This window comes from Chiloscyllium punctatum, chromosome 45 (genome assembly GCF_047496795.1).
Source record: "Chiloscyllium punctatum isolate Juve2018m chromosome 45, sChiPun1.3, whole genome shotgun sequence".
Classification (NCBI taxonomy): Eukaryota; Metazoa; Chordata; class Chondrichthyes; order Orectolobiformes; family Hemiscylliidae; genus Chiloscyllium; species Chiloscyllium punctatum.
This window is the reverse complement of record NC_092783.1, coordinates 10,603,707-10,623,805: the sequence shown is the minus strand read 5'-3', so window position 1 is coordinate 10,623,805 and position 20,099 is coordinate 10,603,707. Positions and strand designations below refer to the sequence as shown.

At 40.6% G+C, this 20,099-nt stretch overlaps 1 protein-coding gene across 6 annotated transcripts in view; it reads left to right on the top strand.

The window, feature by feature from the left end:
• Positions 1-20,099, top strand: part of ppfia4 (PTPRF interacting protein alpha 4) — a 696,847-nt gene that overhangs the window by 601,396 nt on the left and 75,352 nt on the right. For all 6 annotated transcript variants that reach the window (XM_072563249.1, XM_072563254.1, XM_072563250.1 and 3 more), the window contains exons 9-12: positions 8,291-8,374; positions 10,480-10,611; positions 15,056-15,118; positions 18,487-18,578. In XM_072563249.1, coding sequence (XP_072419350.1) covers positions 8,291-8,374; positions 10,480-10,611; positions 15,056-15,118; positions 18,487-18,578 — 371 coding nt within the window. The remainder of the gene's footprint in view (positions 1-8,290; positions 8,375-10,479; positions 10,612-15,055; positions 15,119-18,486; positions 18,579-20,099) is intronic.

Below are 20,099 nucleotides of genomic sequence, written 5' to 3'. Positions count from 1 at the left end.
ACTTTTATTCTAAGGTTGAAATGCTTGTTGTTCTTGTGCTGGTGCCTGTACCGTTGCTGTTACATGGACATTAATTTAAATTTCTAAAATGGTATCTGTCTAAAATGGATAACTCTTCAAAGAACTGGCACTGGCATAATTGCCTGAAAGATTTTCTTCTTTCCAAAGCATACAATGCTTCCATTAAACCCATTTAATCCAGTCATGGTCTTAGTCATTGCTGTTTGGAGCCGTGTTAATTTAACCAAAGTAAACACATCTATATTCATCACGGAAATTGATTTGTACAGCTTTCATACATCACTTATTAGTAATGCAATCAATTCAACTTATTTTCTTTCTACTTTTGAAAGATGTTAGTATTGATCCTGGGCAAAGTCAAATGCTTGAGGATAACCAAAGACTTGGGAAACATTCAATGCTCACTCAGTACCTGTGGGAATAGTGGACAAATAGAAGAATTTGCACGGTTATGTTAACGCTTCCTCCACAGCTGCTGACTGATAAGGTCAGCAATTTCAGCAGTTTCTGTTTTTACATTTATAGCTTTTACAGCAATTTATACTTGTTCTCCTTCCTGTTCTGTAGAGTTTGGATTAGATACCTGTCATTTCTTATTTCCTATTTTGCTTTATTTTCAAAATCATTATTGGTCAGTGGACAGGAAGAAATGCAAATGTTGTGTCCATTTAGAACAGAACATAATTTCTTGGGAAGCCAGCAGAGTTTTTAATAACGTGCAGAAACCATTACCAATGTAAAGTGTGATTTTGCATTGATGTAATTAATTTATATTTAAGCACAGAAGATTGTTATAGACCAGGCCAAACCCCCTGAAAATATATGAAGAAGATAACCGAGATCCTAACTTTTTCTTATTTTAAATGCAAGTGCCAAGTGTTGTGTTCCAGGAGCAATTCAATTGGTCAAACTACCAGTCTTGAAGCAAAACACACTTTGTTCGTACACTGTAGTTAAAATAGAACAAAAGAAAGAAGTGGAATAACTTAGCTCAATGGGAAAACTTAACAGAATAATAGATCATTTAACTACTAGGCAGTAACTGTTCCAATCTAGGGAAGATGGTTCCATTGGTGGGAAAGACTAGGACCCAAGGGCACAGCCTTAGTGTAAAAGGAAGACCTATTAGAACAGAGATAAGGAGAAACTTATTCAGCCAGAGACTGGTGAATCTATGGAATTTACCGTTACAGAAAGCTGTGGAGGCCATGTCATTGAGTACATTTAAGATGGAGATAGATAGGTTCCTGATTGTCGAGGGGATCAAGGGTTACAGGGATAAAGCAGGAGAATGGGGTTGAGAAGTTTATGAGCCATGATTGAATGGCGAAGCAGACTCAATGTGCTGAATGGCCTAATTTCTGCACCGACGTCTTATGGTCTTATCCCATAAACAAACCCTTGGCAAAGGCAAATTCAGTAAAAAGAATAGATTGTCTCACATGCAATTCTAGCAGCTGTAAGAGAGAGAGGAAAACCAGCTTCCATATTCAGCTTCAGGACCCTATCAACTGCAGAATGCTAAAACTAAAAAAAATGCTCGCTCAGTGGAAGCTTGACCCCTACCCATTCAGGCTGCTTCTATTGTTCCATTTAAAAATAAAACAGCCATGGCCCCGCAAAGTGTTTACTTTATTAGCTCTGGTGCAGACTGCTCGTCATCCCTGTCACAGCCTTTTCTCATTAAAATGAATGACCAAATACACCACCAAAAGCCATAGTATCATCACAAGATGTTTTGTCAAACTATGAATTCCTTGGAAGTCAGCAAGATAAAATTCAGAAGAGGAAATGCAGATGCCCTATTAAAACATGATTTCCATTATTCTCTTTCAAGACTTTGTCTGCCAGTGTATCTGTGCATAGTAACCTTAAGTGGGCAACATGTACCTTGCAATTTTCAATACACTACTGTCGAAAAGACAAAGGAAGTTGTGGAATCTTTGTCAAAAGTGACCAGTGAAAGCTGTAGTCATTATTCTGCAAAAGTCAGGAACGTTACATAGGGATATTATTGTTTGGTAAGTGGTGATTAGGGTTGGGGAAGAGGTTATAATTCTATGAAAGAGTGGACAGAAGGTGTGCATTTTTAGTGTAGCAACATTATCACTGCTGAGATCAGATGTATTTATCTGTGATCTCCGTAAGGGCATCTATTTGTGGGTCTTCAGATGACTGAAGACGCCAACGGGGATTCACAGATTCTATTGCAGTGAGGGCAATGGGGAGGTGATAGTGGTGGTTGGAGGTGATGGTGAGTGGGCCTTCCTGATGTTATAGGCAGAAGCGGGTACTGCAGATGCTAGAGATTAGAGTCAAGATTAGAGTGGTGCTGGAAAAGCACAGCAGGTCAGGCAGCATCCAAAGAGCAGGAAAATAGACATTTCGGACAAAAGCCCTTCATCAGAGACAGAACATCCTTCCTGATGTTCTGTCTCTCCTTGCCCAAGAGACGCTTCTGTTCAGTGGCACGGCAATAGTTGATTCCATGGTTTCCTGCTGGATAATGTTTCTTCGTTGATTCTGATTTGTAGCCATGTCCTCCTAGTTGTTGATATTGATATGGAGTTTCTTGAGATTTGTCCAGACATTATCTTGAAGCATTTCATTTGACCACCAGATGCACCCTGACATTCCTTCAGCTGGGAGTGCATGATCTGTTTCGGGAGACATGAATTAGGCGTTTGGATGGCATGGCCGATCCATCGGAGTTGTTGTTGAATTATGGTGGTTGTGATGTTGAACAGCCTCCCACCCATACAGGAAATGATTTGAATTCCCTTTGGCAGGTTTTGGCCAGTGGGATGGAGGATCGCAACAGTAAAGATGCTGATCAGGGTGGGTGCGATGATACAGCCCTGCTTGACCCTTATCTCCACAGTGAAAGGTTCAGACTCCAACCTATGGTTGCTAAACTCTGTCACAGACATGTCATCATGCAGCAGTCTCTGCATCCTGGCAGCCAAATCGTGACTGAATCCACCAGAGAGCCCGTCGGTTCTCTGTGTCAACTGTCTTCATTAGGTTGATGAAGTCAATGTAAGGCCATTGTTTCTGTTCCTGATGTTTTTCTTGTAATTGATGTGCAGTGAAGATCCTATCTGTTGTTCCTCTGATTTCAGGGAATAATGCCTCAAATAACGGCAGAAGTCTATTGGCAAGGGCATATGCAAGTACTTTGCAAGTGGTTGACCAAAGGGAGATGCATCTGTAATTCCCACAGTCAGCCTTGTCATCTTTTGAAGATTGAGAAAACTTTAAAGGTCAACAGAAAACCACAAAAATAGCTATAAAGAAAAATAAGATGAGAATGAGAAGATAGAGTATGAGAAGAAAACTAACACAGAATATAAAGACAGATAGCAAAAGTTTCAAAATATATATAAAACAAAGAAGAGTGTCTAGAGTAAATGTTGGTCCTTTCGAGAATGAGAGGGGACAGTTAGTTATGGGATATGATGAAATGGCTGAAGCATTTAACAGGTAATTTGCATCTGTCTTCACAGTAGAGAATACTAGTAACATGCCAATCAGTGACAAAGAGACAAAGGTAGGTGAGGTCCAGGAAACAATTATTAATACGAAGAGCTAGTGTGGGGTAAGCTAATGCAGCTAAGAATAGATAAGTCTCCTGGCCCTGATGGAATGCATCCCAGGGTACTAAAAGAGATGGCAGAAGAAATCGCAGGTGGGCTGGCAGTAATTTTCCAAACTTCACTGGACTTTGGTGCAGTCCCAGCAGATTGGAAAATAGCAAAAGTGACGCCACTGTTTTAACAAGGGAAGTAGGCAAAAGGTGGGGAATTATAGACCAGTGAGCTTAACCTCTGAAGTAGGGAAGATGCTTGAGTCTATTATTAAGGAAGAAGTAGCAGGGCATCTCGAAAGAAATTGTCCCATTGTACAGGCGCAGCATGGGTTCATGAAGGGCAGGTCATGCTTCACAAATCTTTTGGAGTTCTCTGAAGATATTTCAAGCAAGGTAAACAACGGTGACCCAGTAAATGTGATGTATCTAGATTTCCAAGAGGCCTTTGACAAGGTGCTGCACAAGAGGCTGCTGCATAAGATAAGGAAGCATGGTGTTAGGGGTAGAGTATTAGCATGGATAGGGGATTGGTTGACTGACAGGAAGCAAAGAGTGGGAATAAATGAGTGCTGTCCTGGCTGGCAATCAGTGACGAGTGGTGTGCCTTAGGGATCGGTGTTGGGACCACAATTATTTATAATTTATATAGATGTTTTGGAGTTGGGGACCACGTATATGGTGTCAACATTTGCCGATGACACTAAGATGAGTGGCAGAGCAATGTGTGCAGGCGACTGAAACTTTGAAGAGGAACACAGATATATTGAGTGATTGGGCAAAGCTCTGGCAGATGGAATACAATGTTAGTAAATGTGAAATCATACATTTTGGTAGGAGTAACAGCAAAACAGATTATTACTTGAATGGTAAAAAAGTGCAGCATGCAGATTTGGAGAGGGACCTGGGTGGCCTTGTGTAAGAATCGCAGAAGGTTGGTCTGCAGGTACAACAAATAACTAGGAAGGCAAATGGAATTTTGTCCTTCATTGCTAATGGGGTTAAGAGGTAATGTTACAGCTGTACAAGGTGCTGGTGAGGGCGTACCTGAAGTAGTGTGTGCAGATTTGGTCTACTTACCTAAGAAAGGATGTACTGGCACTGGAGGGGGTGCAGAGGAGGTTCTCTAGGTTGGTTCTGGAGTTGAGGGGATTGGTTTATGAGGTGAGGCTGAGTAGATTGGGATTATGTTCATTGGAATTCAGAAAAATGAGGGGGGATGTTATAGAAACATACAAAATAATGGAGGAAATCAATAAAATAGAAATAGAGAGGATGTTTCCACTGGTAGGTGAAACTAGGACAAGAGGGCGTGACCTCAAGATTAGAGGAAGCAAGTTTAGAACTGGACTGAACTGAGAAGTAACTTCTTCACTCAGAGAGTTGTAAATCTATGGAATTCCTTGGCCAGGGAAGTTGTTGACTCTACTTCAGTAATCGCTATTAAAGCTAAGGTAGATACTTTGTTGAAAAATAAAGGAATTAAGGGATATGGTGAAAATGCAGGTAAGTGGAGTTGAGTCCACGAAAAGATTAGTCGTGATCTTATTGAGTGGCAGAGCAGGCTCGAAGGGCCGGAAGGCCTACTCCTGATCCTTGTTCGTATGTTTTTATGTTCTTTTTGAATATAGTCACAATCAGAGCATCCCCGAGCTCCAAGAGGAGTTCTTCTTTGAGCCAAATCTTCAAGAGCAAAACATGTATCTGTTCATGGAGCTGTGGGACACACTCCTTTAGGATCTCTGCAGGAATCCCATCAGGTCCAGCAGCCTTGTTGTTTCTTAGGCTCCTTATGGCACCTTGTACTTCGATTGCTCTAGGAGGTTCTCCCAAGTCACCTTACATGGACTGCTGAGGGATTTAGTTGATGATTTCCAAGTTAACATTGATATTACGTTGAGGCGGTATTAGAAATGCACTCTCCAGCAGGGGTTTGTTGTCTCATTGTCCTTGAGTGGTGTTTGTCAGTCTTTAGAATTGAGTGAGTTTAGACCATGGTAGCCTGGACTGTGTACTGCCTTGGTGGCACTAAAGAAGCCTCTTGTGTCATCAGCATCTGCTAGCTGCTAGATTTTCAAGGCTTTATCAGTCCATTTGGCAGAGAGAGATGGATCTGGGTGGGTTACTCTTCAGAGGGTCGCTGTGGACTTGTTGGGCTGAGGGCCTGTTTCCACACTGTGGGGAATCTAATCCATAATTTGTTTGTGAGCTCCCTTCTCCTCTTTTGGACAGCAGCCCTTAGCTTTGACATAGGCCCTTCTTTTGGCCTTACAGTTGATTTCATTCTGTCAGTCTCAGAAGGCTGTCCTTTTCTTGGAGATGAGCTGTTCAATTTCCGCATCATTCTCATTGAACTAGTCCTAATGGTTACTAGACTTGTACCTGAAAGTGTTACTGCAGATACTGAGAATGGTTGATTTAAGCAGACTGTGTCACCTAGGCTCTTGGTGTTGAATCTCAACAAAATCTGCTTCTACTGAACCTTCCTCTTTGTGTACTCTGATAGACCTTGTGAAATGGATGTGATGGTGATCAGTCCAGCAGTCATCTGAGTCAATCATAGCCCTGGTGACATTCATGTCCCAATCATCCCTGGAGTGAACAATGACATAATCAATAAGATGTCACTATTTTGGGAATGGGTGCCTCCAAGATGCTTTGAATTTGTTTTTTTTCTGACGTCAGTGTGTGTTTATGATGGTGAGGTTGCATTCAGTGCGTTTTGAAAGAAGAAGGACTCCATTGGAGTTGATGTTGGCAATATTTTTCCCTCCTATGGTGCCATTTCAAAGGTTGTGATCTGAACCAACCCTCTCCTGTCCTCCATGGGGATGCTTGACAACAGTGTGTCAAGGTTGGCATAGAAAGTCTCCTTTACTTCCTCGTTCGAGTCAAGGGTAATAAACACTCACAACTTGTAGCTATCTTGTTGTTGGTGACATCAAGCAGATGGTCTCGAGTCAGTTGTTAATCCCCACGGGAAGTTCAACTGGGTTCATCAGAGTTCTTACATCAGCAGCAAATCAATCTTCCAAGGTTAAGCAATGATTGCAGACTTGCTCTGTTCCTGCCTATTTCTGGGCTAACAAAGTTAGCAATCTTGTTTGACATACCTGTAAATATCAAGCTTTTGATTTTAGATTTTTAGGGCAAATATAGAACATTAGCTTTACATGAATAATAGTTTCAAGAAGTTGAAATCCACGCTGGTTTGTTTGAGCTACCAATGCAGCTAACCACTCTGAAAATAAGAAATACTAGAAATCATAGCAGGTCAGGCATTATCCGTGGAGAGTGAGCAAGCAACTGTTTGGAGTCTAGATGACTCTTCATCAGCTTATCTGGACATGAAATGTTAGCTTGCTCTCTGCACGGATGCTGCCTGACCTGCTATGATTTCCAGCATTTTTTTTAGTTTACAGTGCAGAATCCATCATCTGGAGTAATTTGCTCTGAGATGTTGCTAACAATGCTGCCTCAGTGGTTGCTGACCATGGTTCTGAAATCAGGAGGCAACAGCTGCCCCAACCTGTGCATTTCTGATGGTTTGTAAAAGGAATGGGCATTTGTGCAAAAGACTCACTGGTCCAGCCCCGCCCCCAAAACTAGCATGAGGTTTACGAAAAACTAAAGCTGTTATGGCCAACACTTAATAAAATCAGCTATTACTTGAGTGTATGCCATAGTTCAAAATCATCATGGTTGTTATTTTTCCCTTTCTGACAGAGAAAATAAGCTTTTCATTTGGAGAGAATGGCTGCACTTGCTTGATTATAAGAAGAGAAAGTGATATCAGTTTGTGATTAAGATGGAAGGATGTCATATCTTTAAATTTAAAATTCAGGAAGTGGTATTTTTAGGGTATAGTACCTGAGTAATTTGAAACATGCTGTTTGGTAAGCATAATATTTTTAAGGGGAACAGATGACTTTGGCTCTCCTGTTTCCATGACAGGTTCACCTCACCTGATTCTATGTTTGTTACCAACTTGTTGATAATTGACTAAATGCTGCAACTAGTCAGCAATTCTCATTGTACCATGTTACATTCAAAATTATTAGAAAACATTCTAGGTATGTCTTAATCCTCTTCTATTTGGCAATTGCAGTGTTCCTGCATAGAGCTGTGTACCTTCCTCCACAGCACAAGTGTAAGCTAGACCAAAAGCAGTTCTAGCATTAGTTTAAGCCAAGGACTGTCCTCAGAGTGGAAAATTTAAAGGGTTCTGAGTGCACATCACTCATTTAGTTGGAGTGTGCCTTCTTATACATGAATAATCTTCAAAATGAGTATACTGATATACTAAAAACTTCTGTTCCTTTCATCCAAGAATATTAGCTCACCTTCAAATCAAATAAACATTAGATAGTTTTAAAAAATCCATGATCTAACTTGCTGTGCTCTAATGCAGTTTGACGTGACTAAACTTATTCTCAAAAGGTGAGTGATATTTTGAAATAATTTGGAAGTCCTGAAAATTTAGTAATGTGTTGTAAATTGGATAATCTGTCTGAAAATGCATTTCCATTGACTACAGATTGCTAAGTTTTGATTTGTCGGTGTTGTCTTGAAGTCAAGATCAACTACGGTCATATAGCACCTCCAAGTTCAGTATCAGGCATTGTTGACAAAGTAAAACAACTATATGAATCAATAATAGCCTTTCACTTCCCTTTCTGTTAGGCAGAAGAGAGGCATGGGAGCATAGAAGAGCGCTTAAGACAACTGGAGAGCCAACTGGAAGAAAAAAACCAAGAACTTGGAAGGGTAAGTCTTCTATTGTTACTTATAGAAGGGTATGTAATATGTAATTTGAGCAGAAAACGCCTTGAGGAAATTTGGAAGTAAATTAGGTGAAATCTTCTAATGAGTTAATCACTGGCTGCCTACATATATCAGTTCTTTCAGTACTTATTTCTTTGTTTTATGGCAGATTGGGGAATAAAATATAACAATCCATTTAGTGTAAGGTTGAGATTTTTGCTGTAAAAGAAGATAATACAGATCTTGATGGAGCATCTGACCATTTTAAAGACATGAATAGTTTTGCTCGTCTTGTACAATAGTCTGTAGTTAATGCTACAGTGACATGAAACGTAGGGCCATATTGGTGAGCTCTACAGACAAAAGTTGCACAGTAAGTGTGTAAGTTGTAGTCTGCAATATTTGATACAAGGATGTTCCCAAGTGGGATAATTTGATGCTCCCACATCAAATCTGTACTTTGAGAAGATGCTAATAAATTGTGACTTACTTTGCAAAAGCAGAATAATATTGATTGGGAATTGAATTGTACGTAACAGTGTGCTGGTAAATTAAAGAGTTGGAAACTTAGAAAAATTGAATGCCAGGGTTATCAAAGTGAGCAAGAATTTCAGTATAACACAGAATAGAATATTCAGCAGCTTCTGTCTGAACAAGACAATCCACCTGATTGTTATTACCTGAGATAGTCATCATTCTGAGAGTCTTTACCATGGTGTCCTCATCCACATCAAATTCTTTCTTATACAATGGTTTGCAACTCAAAGCTTTGAGGGAACAGGGTTGGGAATGAAGAAGCTGAAAAGTAAGGAAGAAGTGAAGAAATTTAGTGATAAACGATAAAATACATACATTGTATGGAATCGACTGAAGCAAGGTCAGAATATATTCACTTCCCTCATCGAAGTCATTGACATATATTGTAAATAATTGTGGTCCCAGCATTGATCCCTGTGGCACTCTGCTAATCACAAGTTGCCATCCTGAAAATATCTCCCTTATCCCAATTCTCTCTCTTATAGGAGATATGCAATTCTCTTTCCGTAATGCTTCTAATACTATGTACTCTTCTCTTACCAAGTAACCAATATGTAGTATCTTTCTGAATACCTTTTGGAACTGTACCAGTTCCCCTTTAACTATCCTGTTTGTAATGTAAAATGTAAATTCTGTTTTTCCACTGAACCACCTAACATTTTTAGACTTGCTTCCACATCCAAAATCGAGAGACATAACCAAGAAGGAAGGAAAAGAAATGTGTTTTTACTATTGATTAATAATATGGGACAGAGCATGGACTGCAGCAGTTTAAGAAAACTGCAGGGGAAATGTAGAGACAATTGCAATGTGTAAAAGACACTTTGACAAGTACATATATAGAAAAAGTTTCGAGGGATATGGGCCAAACACACGCAGTTGGAACTCATTCAATCTAGGAAACCTGGTTGGCGTGGATGAGTTGGGCCAAAGAGCCTGTTTCCATCCTGTATGACACTATGATAGGTTACATTAACAAGAGAAAAGTTAAATTATCAGGAAAAGCAGAAGAAATGAGAGGGAAACAAATAAAAATAGGTGACATTTTATTCTTTAATGGGTTATGGATATTGGTGGTAAGGCCAACATTTGTTGCCCATCCCTAATGTTTTTGAACTGATTAAGCCATTGCAGAGGAGAGTTGAGTTAACCATGAATTAACAGGGCATGGAGTTATGGATTAGTTTTCTAGTGAGATTACCACTCTATCATCCTCTTTTCTGAGAAGCAGAAGAATTTTTAATTTTATTAAAATAAAGTTTTTGTACTGCTAAGGTGGGTATTGCCTTAATCTAGCTACACCTAAATTTATAATAATTTTAATACTATTAACATACTGTTTTTGTAAAAGATGCAGTAACATGGTGTTTATGATATTCAATTTAGTGAGTTCAGGTCCCACCATGGTAAATTGTGAAGTTGAGTTTTATAAATCTGCTCATTTATGGCTGGTAACAGAAACAGATTGTTGTAAAAACCCAATTTATTCTCTAGGAAGATATCTAGCAAAGTAGGCTTAAGGAAAGTTAAGTATTGCTTATAATTGCTCATGGTTCTATTTGTGACCGTAGGCTCGCCAACGGGAAAAGATGAACGAAGAGCATAACAAACGCCTGTCAGACACAGTGGATCGACTGCTCTCGGAATCAAATGAAAGGCTCCAACTCCACCTGAAGGAGCGAATGGCTGCTCTGGAAGAGAAAGTAGGTGGAGGTAGTGCTCAGTATTCAGGGAGGAGAGGCTGGTGAATGAAGAGATTGTAGGTGGACATATGGTGATCCATGTGATCTGTATTATGGGGGGGCTGGTGGATGGAGGGAATGTAGGTAGACATGGTGATCCATGTGTTCAAGAAAGCTGGTGAATGGTGGGAATGTAGGTGGGGATGGTACTCTGTTCCCAGTGTTCAGGGATGCTGGTGAATGGAGCCTAGTCAAAATATGAAATAGATCACGTGACTAGAAAGAAGGCTTTCCTTTCAAAATTGCTCCACGCAAAGTCGAAGGGCAAGCTTAAAGTGAATATAAACCAAAACAAAATCACCATTTCACACACGTATTGCATGTAGCAATTGTTATCTCCATGAAAAGAGAAGCAAGCTGTTTTGTGGAGATGAGCATTTTTAAGCCAGGAACATGCATGGGCTAATGCAAATAATCTGTTTTAACAGTGGAAACAAATACATGCAATGACAATAAATCAGTGGGATTTTCCCATAGATTTGACAACCAATATATTTAGAGCTGCAGGACAGTGAAAATTAGATAGATTAATATTCAGTCTACTGTGCAATTTCTGTTTGTATTCTGAGCCCTGCTTCCCAGATCTATACAGTTTATAAACAACATTTGATGTGGCCAGAGGCAGCACTCAGTATCTGGCAATGCTCGACTTGTAAAATATCATTGACATTGAGTCGTCAAGTTCAGAATGACGACGGTGTCATCCACAACAGCAGGAGCACAATCCTTATAGTTTGGGGAATACTGCAGTGAATTGACGCCATGAAGCCAGGACCTTGTGCTTCACAGGGTTTGCAATGAAAACATAAGTAGTTTATTTGACAAGCATTGTTTGTCATAATTAGGTCAGAAACATTCTTCATTGTTTAAATGCATCACGTCCAGATCCAGGACTAGTAATGGCATATGGCATCTAGTGGTTATATTGTGATATTGCGAGTGGTTCCTCAGTCACAATATAGAGTTTAATGTTAAAATTTGAGTTTGATGACAGAAAATTATTCCAGAAAACATCAGAGCTTTTTAATGTTTTGGGTATGTTTACATTCAGTGGCATCAGTTTTATTAATAGGGACCATCAAGTCTTCATATCATTCTCTTAAACCACCTTTTGACATGTGAAATGTAGTCTCAATCAGATTACAGAGCACAATAAATATTATTGAGACAGTATCAATCAATGGTGAGACATGTCCTAGAGTATCAAGCACAGTTTTGGATTGAGTGCTCAAAGAAGGAAAAGAAGGGTTAGTGAGATGAGGCAGGCTTTCAAAATAATAAAGGGTAAAAGTGAACAATCTATTTACATAGTGAGGATGACAGAACAGGTCCAAATTCTATCAGCTTTGAGAGAGATTGGAGATTAGGAGAAGATCTCCTCAGGACCTAATACATCTGGAGCTGGCTTTGAGTAATGACCCATGACTCAAGGTCAGTTTTTATGTCAAAAAAGGGGGCTGGATCAATAACTGCTAAAAAGGAGGATAGTTAGTTGTAAAGGTATTGATAGCATTGTCTGGGCATCCTGTTGGAATGAATTTTTGGATGGAATTTGATGTGTTTTTATTAAAAGGAAAGGTCAGTTGCTGATGTGAGATATCTTGGACCTAAAAGTTTGAAGGTTTCCCATTCCAGATGTTATTAGCTTACATTTCATTGAACCAGGTTTCTCGGAATATTGTTGACTTTGTCAGTTTGGTGATAGAGTTGGTCTCATTAGCAAACTTTATAAGAAACTAGATACTGTCAATCGATAAATTATGAATTGTGATGTAAATTGCCTGCTTTGCAGCTTATTTTTCCTGTGAACTGCTATGTTCTGTTTCCTTTTAATCAAGCCAGTTCACAGTTAGTAATTTTCTGTTCATTCTATTAGTTTAGCCCTGTTTTATTTGCATGTGTGAAAAGTCATGCAAATTATATTTGCCTCCCTAAAATATTCCCTACGGTTAGCATCATTGAAGACGGTTTGTTGTTCCCCACACATGGATTGATGAATTGCAAAAGCACATTTAAATAGTAAGATCACATTATGATACTTGGCATTCATTTCCACAATCCAACCTCATTCCATATCGAGTTCTTCATCACCTCTAATCCAGACTGGTGATAAACAAAATACTTAATTTGAAAGTGTGGCACTGGAAAAGCACAGCAGGTCAGATAGCATCCGAGAAGCAGGAGAGTTGACGTTTCGGGCGTAAGCCCTTCATCAGGAATGTGGGGGGAAGGGGGCTGAGAGATAAGTAGGAGGGTGGGGTGGGGATAAGGGGGGAAGATAGCTGGGAAGACGATAGGTGGATGCAGGTGGGGGGTGATTGTGATAGGTCGGTGTTGAGGGTGGAGTGGATAAGTGGAAGGAAGATGGACAGGTCAAGAGGACAGTATTGAGTTGGAGGGTTGGATCTGGGGTGAGGTGGTGGGTGGGGAAATTTGGAAACTAGTGGTCAATGTTGATGCCATGAGGTTGAAGGGTCCCAAGACAGAAGATGAGGCATTCTTACTGTAGTCATCAGGTGTCTTGGTTTTGGTGGTGGAGGCGGCCCAGGACTTGCATGTACTTGGCGGAGTGGGAGGGGGAAGTGAAGTGATCTGTCACAGGGTGGTGGGGTTATTTGGTGCGTGTTTCCCAGAGATGTTCCCTGAAACGTTCCGTGAGTTGGTGTCCTGTCTCCTCAATGTAGAGAAGATCACATCTAGGGCAACTGACACAGTAGATGAGGTGTTTGGATGTGCAGGAAAATTTCTGCTGGATGTGCAAAGATCCTTTAGGGCCTTGGACAGAGATAGGGGGAAGGTGTGGGCACAGGTTTTACACCTCTTGCGGCAGCAAGGGAAGGTGGACAATGGGTTGTTGGGGGTTGTGGACCTAATAAGAGAATCACAGAGGAAATGGTCTCTGCAGAACGCAGATAGGGGTGGGGAGAGAAATATATCTCTGGTGGGGCAGATATAGTGGAAGATAATGAGCTGTGTCCAGAGATTAGTGGTGTGGAAGGCGAGGACCACAGGATTTCTATCCTTGTTGGAGGGGTGGGTTCAAGGGCGGAGGTGCAGGATGTGGAGGAGAGGAGCTGGAGGGCATAGTTGATCACGTGGGAGGGAAAATTGCAGTCCTTGAAATAGGAGGTACATCCAATCAATCTTTTCACATCCAAAGAGTGTGGTGTTGGAAAGGCACAGCCAATCAGGCAGCATCCAAGGGATGGAGAGTCAACATTTCAGGCATAAACCCTTCATCTGATCTGCGACTCTGATCTTCAGCATCTGCAGTCCTCACTTTCTCCTAATCTTTTCACATCTGACAGAGATTTTCTTGCACATCCAAACAATCTTTTCACATCCGGCAGAGATTTTCCTGTACATCCAAACACCTCACCTACTGTGGATTAGTGGTGCTGGAAGAGCACAGCAGTTCAGGCAGCATCCAACGAGCAGCGAAATCGACGTTTCGGGCAAAAGCCCTTCATCAGGAATAAAGGTTTTGGTTTTCAGCATCTGCAGTCATTGTTTTTACCTCACCTACTCTGTCAGTTGCTTTGGATAATGTTGGGTTTATATAAAAAGGAGGATGGGATGCCAACTCTGGAAGTAACAGAAGCATGGAAAAGGCAGGAACAGAAATATTATGGAGGTAGAAGTAAGTAATCTTTCTGCAATAAAGGGTATGAAGTTAGGAAGTTGGCTTATGTCAAAGTTACAACTAATCTGGTTCAATGTAAGACAGTGAGCTAGAGTGGAGTGGAATTGAAGGTGAGGCTCAGGCATTTTCAGAAAGAGCTGAAGAAAGTGGCTTCAGTCTTCCCAATAGTTAACTTTAAGAAATTGTGTTTTATCCAGTAAGGTACCAGGCAAGCAAATTCTTAAATCAAAATGGGCCTAGTAGAAAGAATAAGGTCAGAGAGGGATTAGAAGAGACAAACTAATAAGAAAGAGTTTATGGGTTTGAGGACTGAGTAGAGGAGAACTTTAGGGCAGGTTTTACCAGCTGGTCAAGGAGATGGGGGTACATATGATAAGCATAGCTTATCTGGTGGTCTTAAATTTAGTGACATAGAAGCCCTTTGACATTTTGGTTTTGGAGGTAAATTATTTTATTTTTCACCCTGTACTATAAAGGATACATTCCTGTTGGTAAAATTAACAGATACAACAATGATGTTTTAAATATATACTTAGCAATTTTCTATTAATTTCAGTGCAATGATCAAACTGCCCAACACTGCAGGGTATATTCCAAATTGTTGGATGTGCTTGGACAGCGTTGGTTCTTTTCTTTGTTTGATTTTGTTCTCTCATAATATTAGCTTTCCACTTAAATGAACATTAGACACAGTCTAAGATAACTGTGTTGATAGCAAAGCTTCATCTCTTAAATTCTTTTATCTTCTTTTTCTCCGTTCAGAATACATTAATACAAGAGGTGGAAAGCACAAGAAAACAACTAGAGGAATATCATCAGGACAAGGTACAAATCTCTGCGATTCCTTGGGTAATAAGGACATGTCAATGATTGCCTTTTGACTAAAAAATCTAATGTTCCTTGTTTTGCTTTATTTTCAAAAAGATCATTCATGGAATGTGAAGATCATTGGCTAGGCTTGTATTTATTCCCTATCCCAATTACCCTCAAGAAAATGGTGATAAGCTGTCTTCTTAAACTGTACTATCCTTGGAATGTAGGAGTACCCACAGTGCTGCTCGGAATTGACACAGATTTTGATGTAGCACCAATGAAACAGCAGAGATGTAGTTCCATGTCAGGCTTAGAGGGGAATTTGGAGGTGTTGATGCTTTCTCATAGCAACTGCTCAATCCTTCTAGGTTACAGGGGTTGGTGGTTGAGGGAATAATGCACAAGATGATGGATGGAGTGTCAATCAAGTGGGTTACTGTGTGATGAGTGGTATTCATTGAGGCAAATGATCCATTGCATTGCACTCTTGTTGATGATGAACAGGCATTGGAATAGTTAGGTCAGAAGTAAATAACTGCATGACTGAAGGGTGCACCAGAAACAGATCAGCTGAAGGAAGATGCAGCAGGATAATGTTATTTAGGGAGAAAGGAGTGATGATGTGTGTGTGTGTTTTGTCAATCATCTTGTGGCTAAACATGGGACCAAGGGTGAGGATAGTTTGATTTAATCTCAAACAGTTGCTGAGGAAACTGATGAAATCAATGACCATATAACAAACCTGTGGTGGCAGCTGAAAACAATGATTTCAGTCTTCCACATATTTGGTTGAAGTAAACATTTTCTAATCCATCAGGCTGAAAAATTGGTGACAGTGGATGAGTCAAGAGATGACAGGGAGGTCAAGCTAAGTGTCATCAGCATAGATATGATAACTCTTGTTCTGTCTTTGGACGATATTGTTGAAAGACTGCATGTTGCTGAGAAGTTGGAGGGGGGCCAAGATTAGATCATTAGGGTACCACAGGTATTACAGTTCAGGAGTGTAAGAGAAGCCAATGCAGGTGACGTTCTGGCTACAATGAGATTAAATAGGATTGGTATCAGATGAGTGTAGGAGAAAGTGAGGACTGCAGATGCTGGAGATCAGAGCTGAAAATGTGTTGCTGGAAAAGCGCAGCAGGTCAGGCAGTATCCAAGGCGCAGGAGAATTGACGTTTCAGGCATGAGCCCTTCTTCAGGAATGAGGAAGGTGTACCAAGCAGGCTAAGATAAAAGGTAGGGAGGAGGGATTTGGGAGAGGGGCGTTGGAAATGTGATAGGTGGAAGGAGGTTAGAGGGTGGTTGGAGGGTTCCTAGGCGGAAGATGAGGCGCTCTTTCTCCAGCCGTCGTGTTGCTATGGTCTGACAGTGGTCTTGCGGAACACTTCAGAGAACACCTCTGGGACACCCGGACCAACCACCCCATGGCTCAACACTTCAACTCCCCCTCCCACTCCACCAAGAACATGCAGGGGCTTGGACTCCTCCATCGCCAGACTATAGCAACACGACGGCTGGAGGAAGAGCGCTTCCTCTTCTGCCTAGGAACCCTCCAACCACAAGGGATGAACTCAGATTTCTCCAGTTTCCTCATTCCCCCTCCCCCCCACCTTGTCTCAGGCCCAACCCTCGAACTCAGCACCACCTTCCTAACCTGCAATCTTCTTCCTGACCTCTCCACCCCCACCACCACTCCAGCCTATCACCCTCACCTTATCACCCCACCTTAACCTCCTTCCACCTATCGCATTTCCAATGCCCCTCCCCCAAGTCCCTCCTCCCTACCTTTTATCTTAGCCTGCTTGGCACACTTTCCTCATTCCTGAAGAAGGGCTCATGCCCGAAACATCGATTCTCCCGCTCCTTGGATGCTGCCTGACCTGCTGTGCTTTTCCAGCAACACATTATCAGATGAGTGTAGTCCCACAAGTTGACGGAGGGGCATTGGGGGAGGAGGTCTGGCCAACTGTGACAGAGGTTATAGATGAATCAAGAAGAGGAGCAAGGATTGTTTACTTTTGTCCCACTCATACAGGATGTCATTTTTGACTTTGACATGAAACATTTTAATATGGATATATTCAAGGACTTTGGAAAGGAAAGGGACACTGGAATTAGGGGTGGTTTACAAAGAAAAAATGGTTGATTCAGACAAGAGCAGTGGCAATGGTAGATTTAAAGGAGAAGGGGGTCCCAAGGAAACAAAATTATGAACAAGCCCATAACAGCAGAGCAACTGAGTCTGCCTTAAAGCCAGTGTAATGCATAACCCTTGCAGTTCCTGAAACTCTTTCTTTATAAAGTGACACTACTTTCAAGAGGTCTTCAATAACCTGTTGGGATCTGTCACTGTATATTTCAATGTAAAATAATTCCTTTTGACATCCAGTTAGCTGAAATAATCTGGCTCTTAAAATCGTCTATTTTTATTTTCTGTAAGGTGCCATAACTCTGATTTTGAAAATATATTAATTTAATATTTGGACAAAGAATTGAAATGCATAGCTGGGTCTCCAAACCCATTAACCTTTGGTGTGCTGATGTAGCAAGTGTAAACTAGCAGCCTTGAGGTACTTTTGATTTTATTTTGAGTTACAGATTGGTTTATAATTATTTTAGATTGACTGCAAAGAGGAAACAGTAGGCTTCTATTCACAATGCTAACCCTGATAACATAAATCAGGCAAACCCGGGAAATCAGAATAATCAAGCTGAGATGCATGTCACTGTTAGGGAGCTATTTTAAGGAAAACATCCTTTTTTTTCTGTGCTACTGTCTCATCTGGCATATACTAAATGGTCAGTTAATGTCTTGAATTCACTGTGATTTGTCTCTGATGGAAATGTTTTGGAAGGTTACACAAAGTACATTTTTCGACATGGCTATGTGCATCCATACACCTTGGCATTTAAAGGCTGCTTGTGCTGCCAGTGCCATTTTTGAGCTCATGCTGCACCACCAAGTGTGGTCACCATATGTGACCACCAAGTCCAGTGCCACTTTTATTCACCACCCCCATCTTCAGTGATCAACAAGGGCATGTTTTCACAATCTCCATTTTCTTGGCATTTTTCAGTGACAGCCTGTTTGCAGCCATATCTTTCATCTGTCAGCAAACGCGTGTTCAAAGTCTCTTCTGATGAACCATATCATTACCACTTCTGTTGCCTAATTTCTCTGGCTTTTCCTGTACAATGGTGCAGCTATGACAAGACATCTAAAGAAGAGAATTTTCAAGAGAAATAATATTGTTTATGTGATAGCTAACAGTTCCACGTATTAATGTTAATCTGGTGAAATGGTACTGGACATCAAAGATTTTTGTCCACAGGTTTCTGACAGTAATATTTAACATGCACATCTTTGACTTACACAGGAGAGACTGGCAAATGAAATCGGCAAGTTAAGGGCAGAAGTGGAGCAGCTGAAACTGAGGACAGGAGCATTTGCAGAAAGTGTGCATCCACGGTAATTACGCTAACATTGATCCCTGATCTTGCAAAAATGATGTTGTCATTGTTATGTTTGAGGATAGTTGGGATATTCCAGCATGAAAACCTTTGTTCACCAACTTCTCTTGGCAAGAATTGTCCTCTTCTATTGTTAATATCTGTGCAAAGTTTTATTGAATATGTAGCAAGTGGTGTTATTTCATGTGACCAGTCAAGACCAGCTGATTGCATTTAAGACAAAAAGTACACAAACTTCATTGAAAAAAAGATTTAAAAGTCGCCACTAAGATTGTCTTTCTATCATTCAGAAATAATTAATCAACACAAACAAACATTTTAAAATAAGAACACTATAATTGTGTTAGAAACAAATGAACAGTAAATGTATGTTTATTCACAAGCGACGCTTCTACAGGAAAGATTGAAGGCAGCTTGTTCATATGTCACCCTTTAATAAAAAGAAGAATTCAACATCTATTGCACCCATCATAATCTCATAAAGCTCCAAAACACTTTACAATCAATACAATACTTTGAAGCATAATTGCTGCAATGTTTAAACTATCTAAGAATACACATTTTAAAATTAGTTGAGAGAACGTGGATGTTGCTTACAAGGTCAGTATTTGTTGCCCATCCCTAATTGTCCTTGAACTGAGCAGTTTGTTCGACCATTGCAGAAAGGGTTGGCTCTGTATGCATGAGTCCTCCCACTTTCCATTGGTGACCTGGGGTGGAGGTTGTTGCATGCAGCAGTCCCATGTAACCACAGTTTGCAATGAATCATGGACTTCCAACCCAATGGTCCATTTTATGATACTGTGGAGTCTTTGGACCATTTATATATTGATTGTGGGTGATTGTAACCCCTCTTTACATTCTTTGAAAAATCTTTTGTATTGTATTTAGATGCATTTCAGCCCTATGCTTCTGATCTTTGGGCATCCAATGCGGAGGGGTGTGGGCATATCATGGGTCTGCCTCTGGGCCTGGTCAAGTTGGCTGTTAACAGACCCAGGCAGCAGCAGTGAGGTATTCACAGCTGCCAACTGTCTGTCCTTCTTCTGTGGCTATGTGCAGGTTTGGAGAGGGAGAACACTGTATCCACCAATACCTCCAGAGAGAGGTGGGAGCTGCAAAGGGTAGAGTGCTTTATCTCTTCTAACTGCACATTGGTTTCACTCTTCCTATCTCTCCCTCACCTTTGATAGTCTGCATTTCCCTTAATGGATCTGCAGGTAAATGAATCAATTGGAAAACACAGGTAATTTACTGGTGGTGGCTGGTGGATGAAAAGTATACAGTGATGGGAAAAAAAGAACGTTCAGTTGTGTGTAACAGTATTTTTGGAGATTAAAAAAAGTCAACCGCAATGATTTGGTTCAGATAAAAAGTGACTTCAATCAAAAATTACTGTTGGAAAACTGAAGTGCAGCTTCCATATTTATGTGCATGTGAGATATATCTTTGATGTCAAATTTGCAATACAGAAGCAGGCCATTCAAAGTTTATGGTGTTGCATTATCTCCTGTTGTAT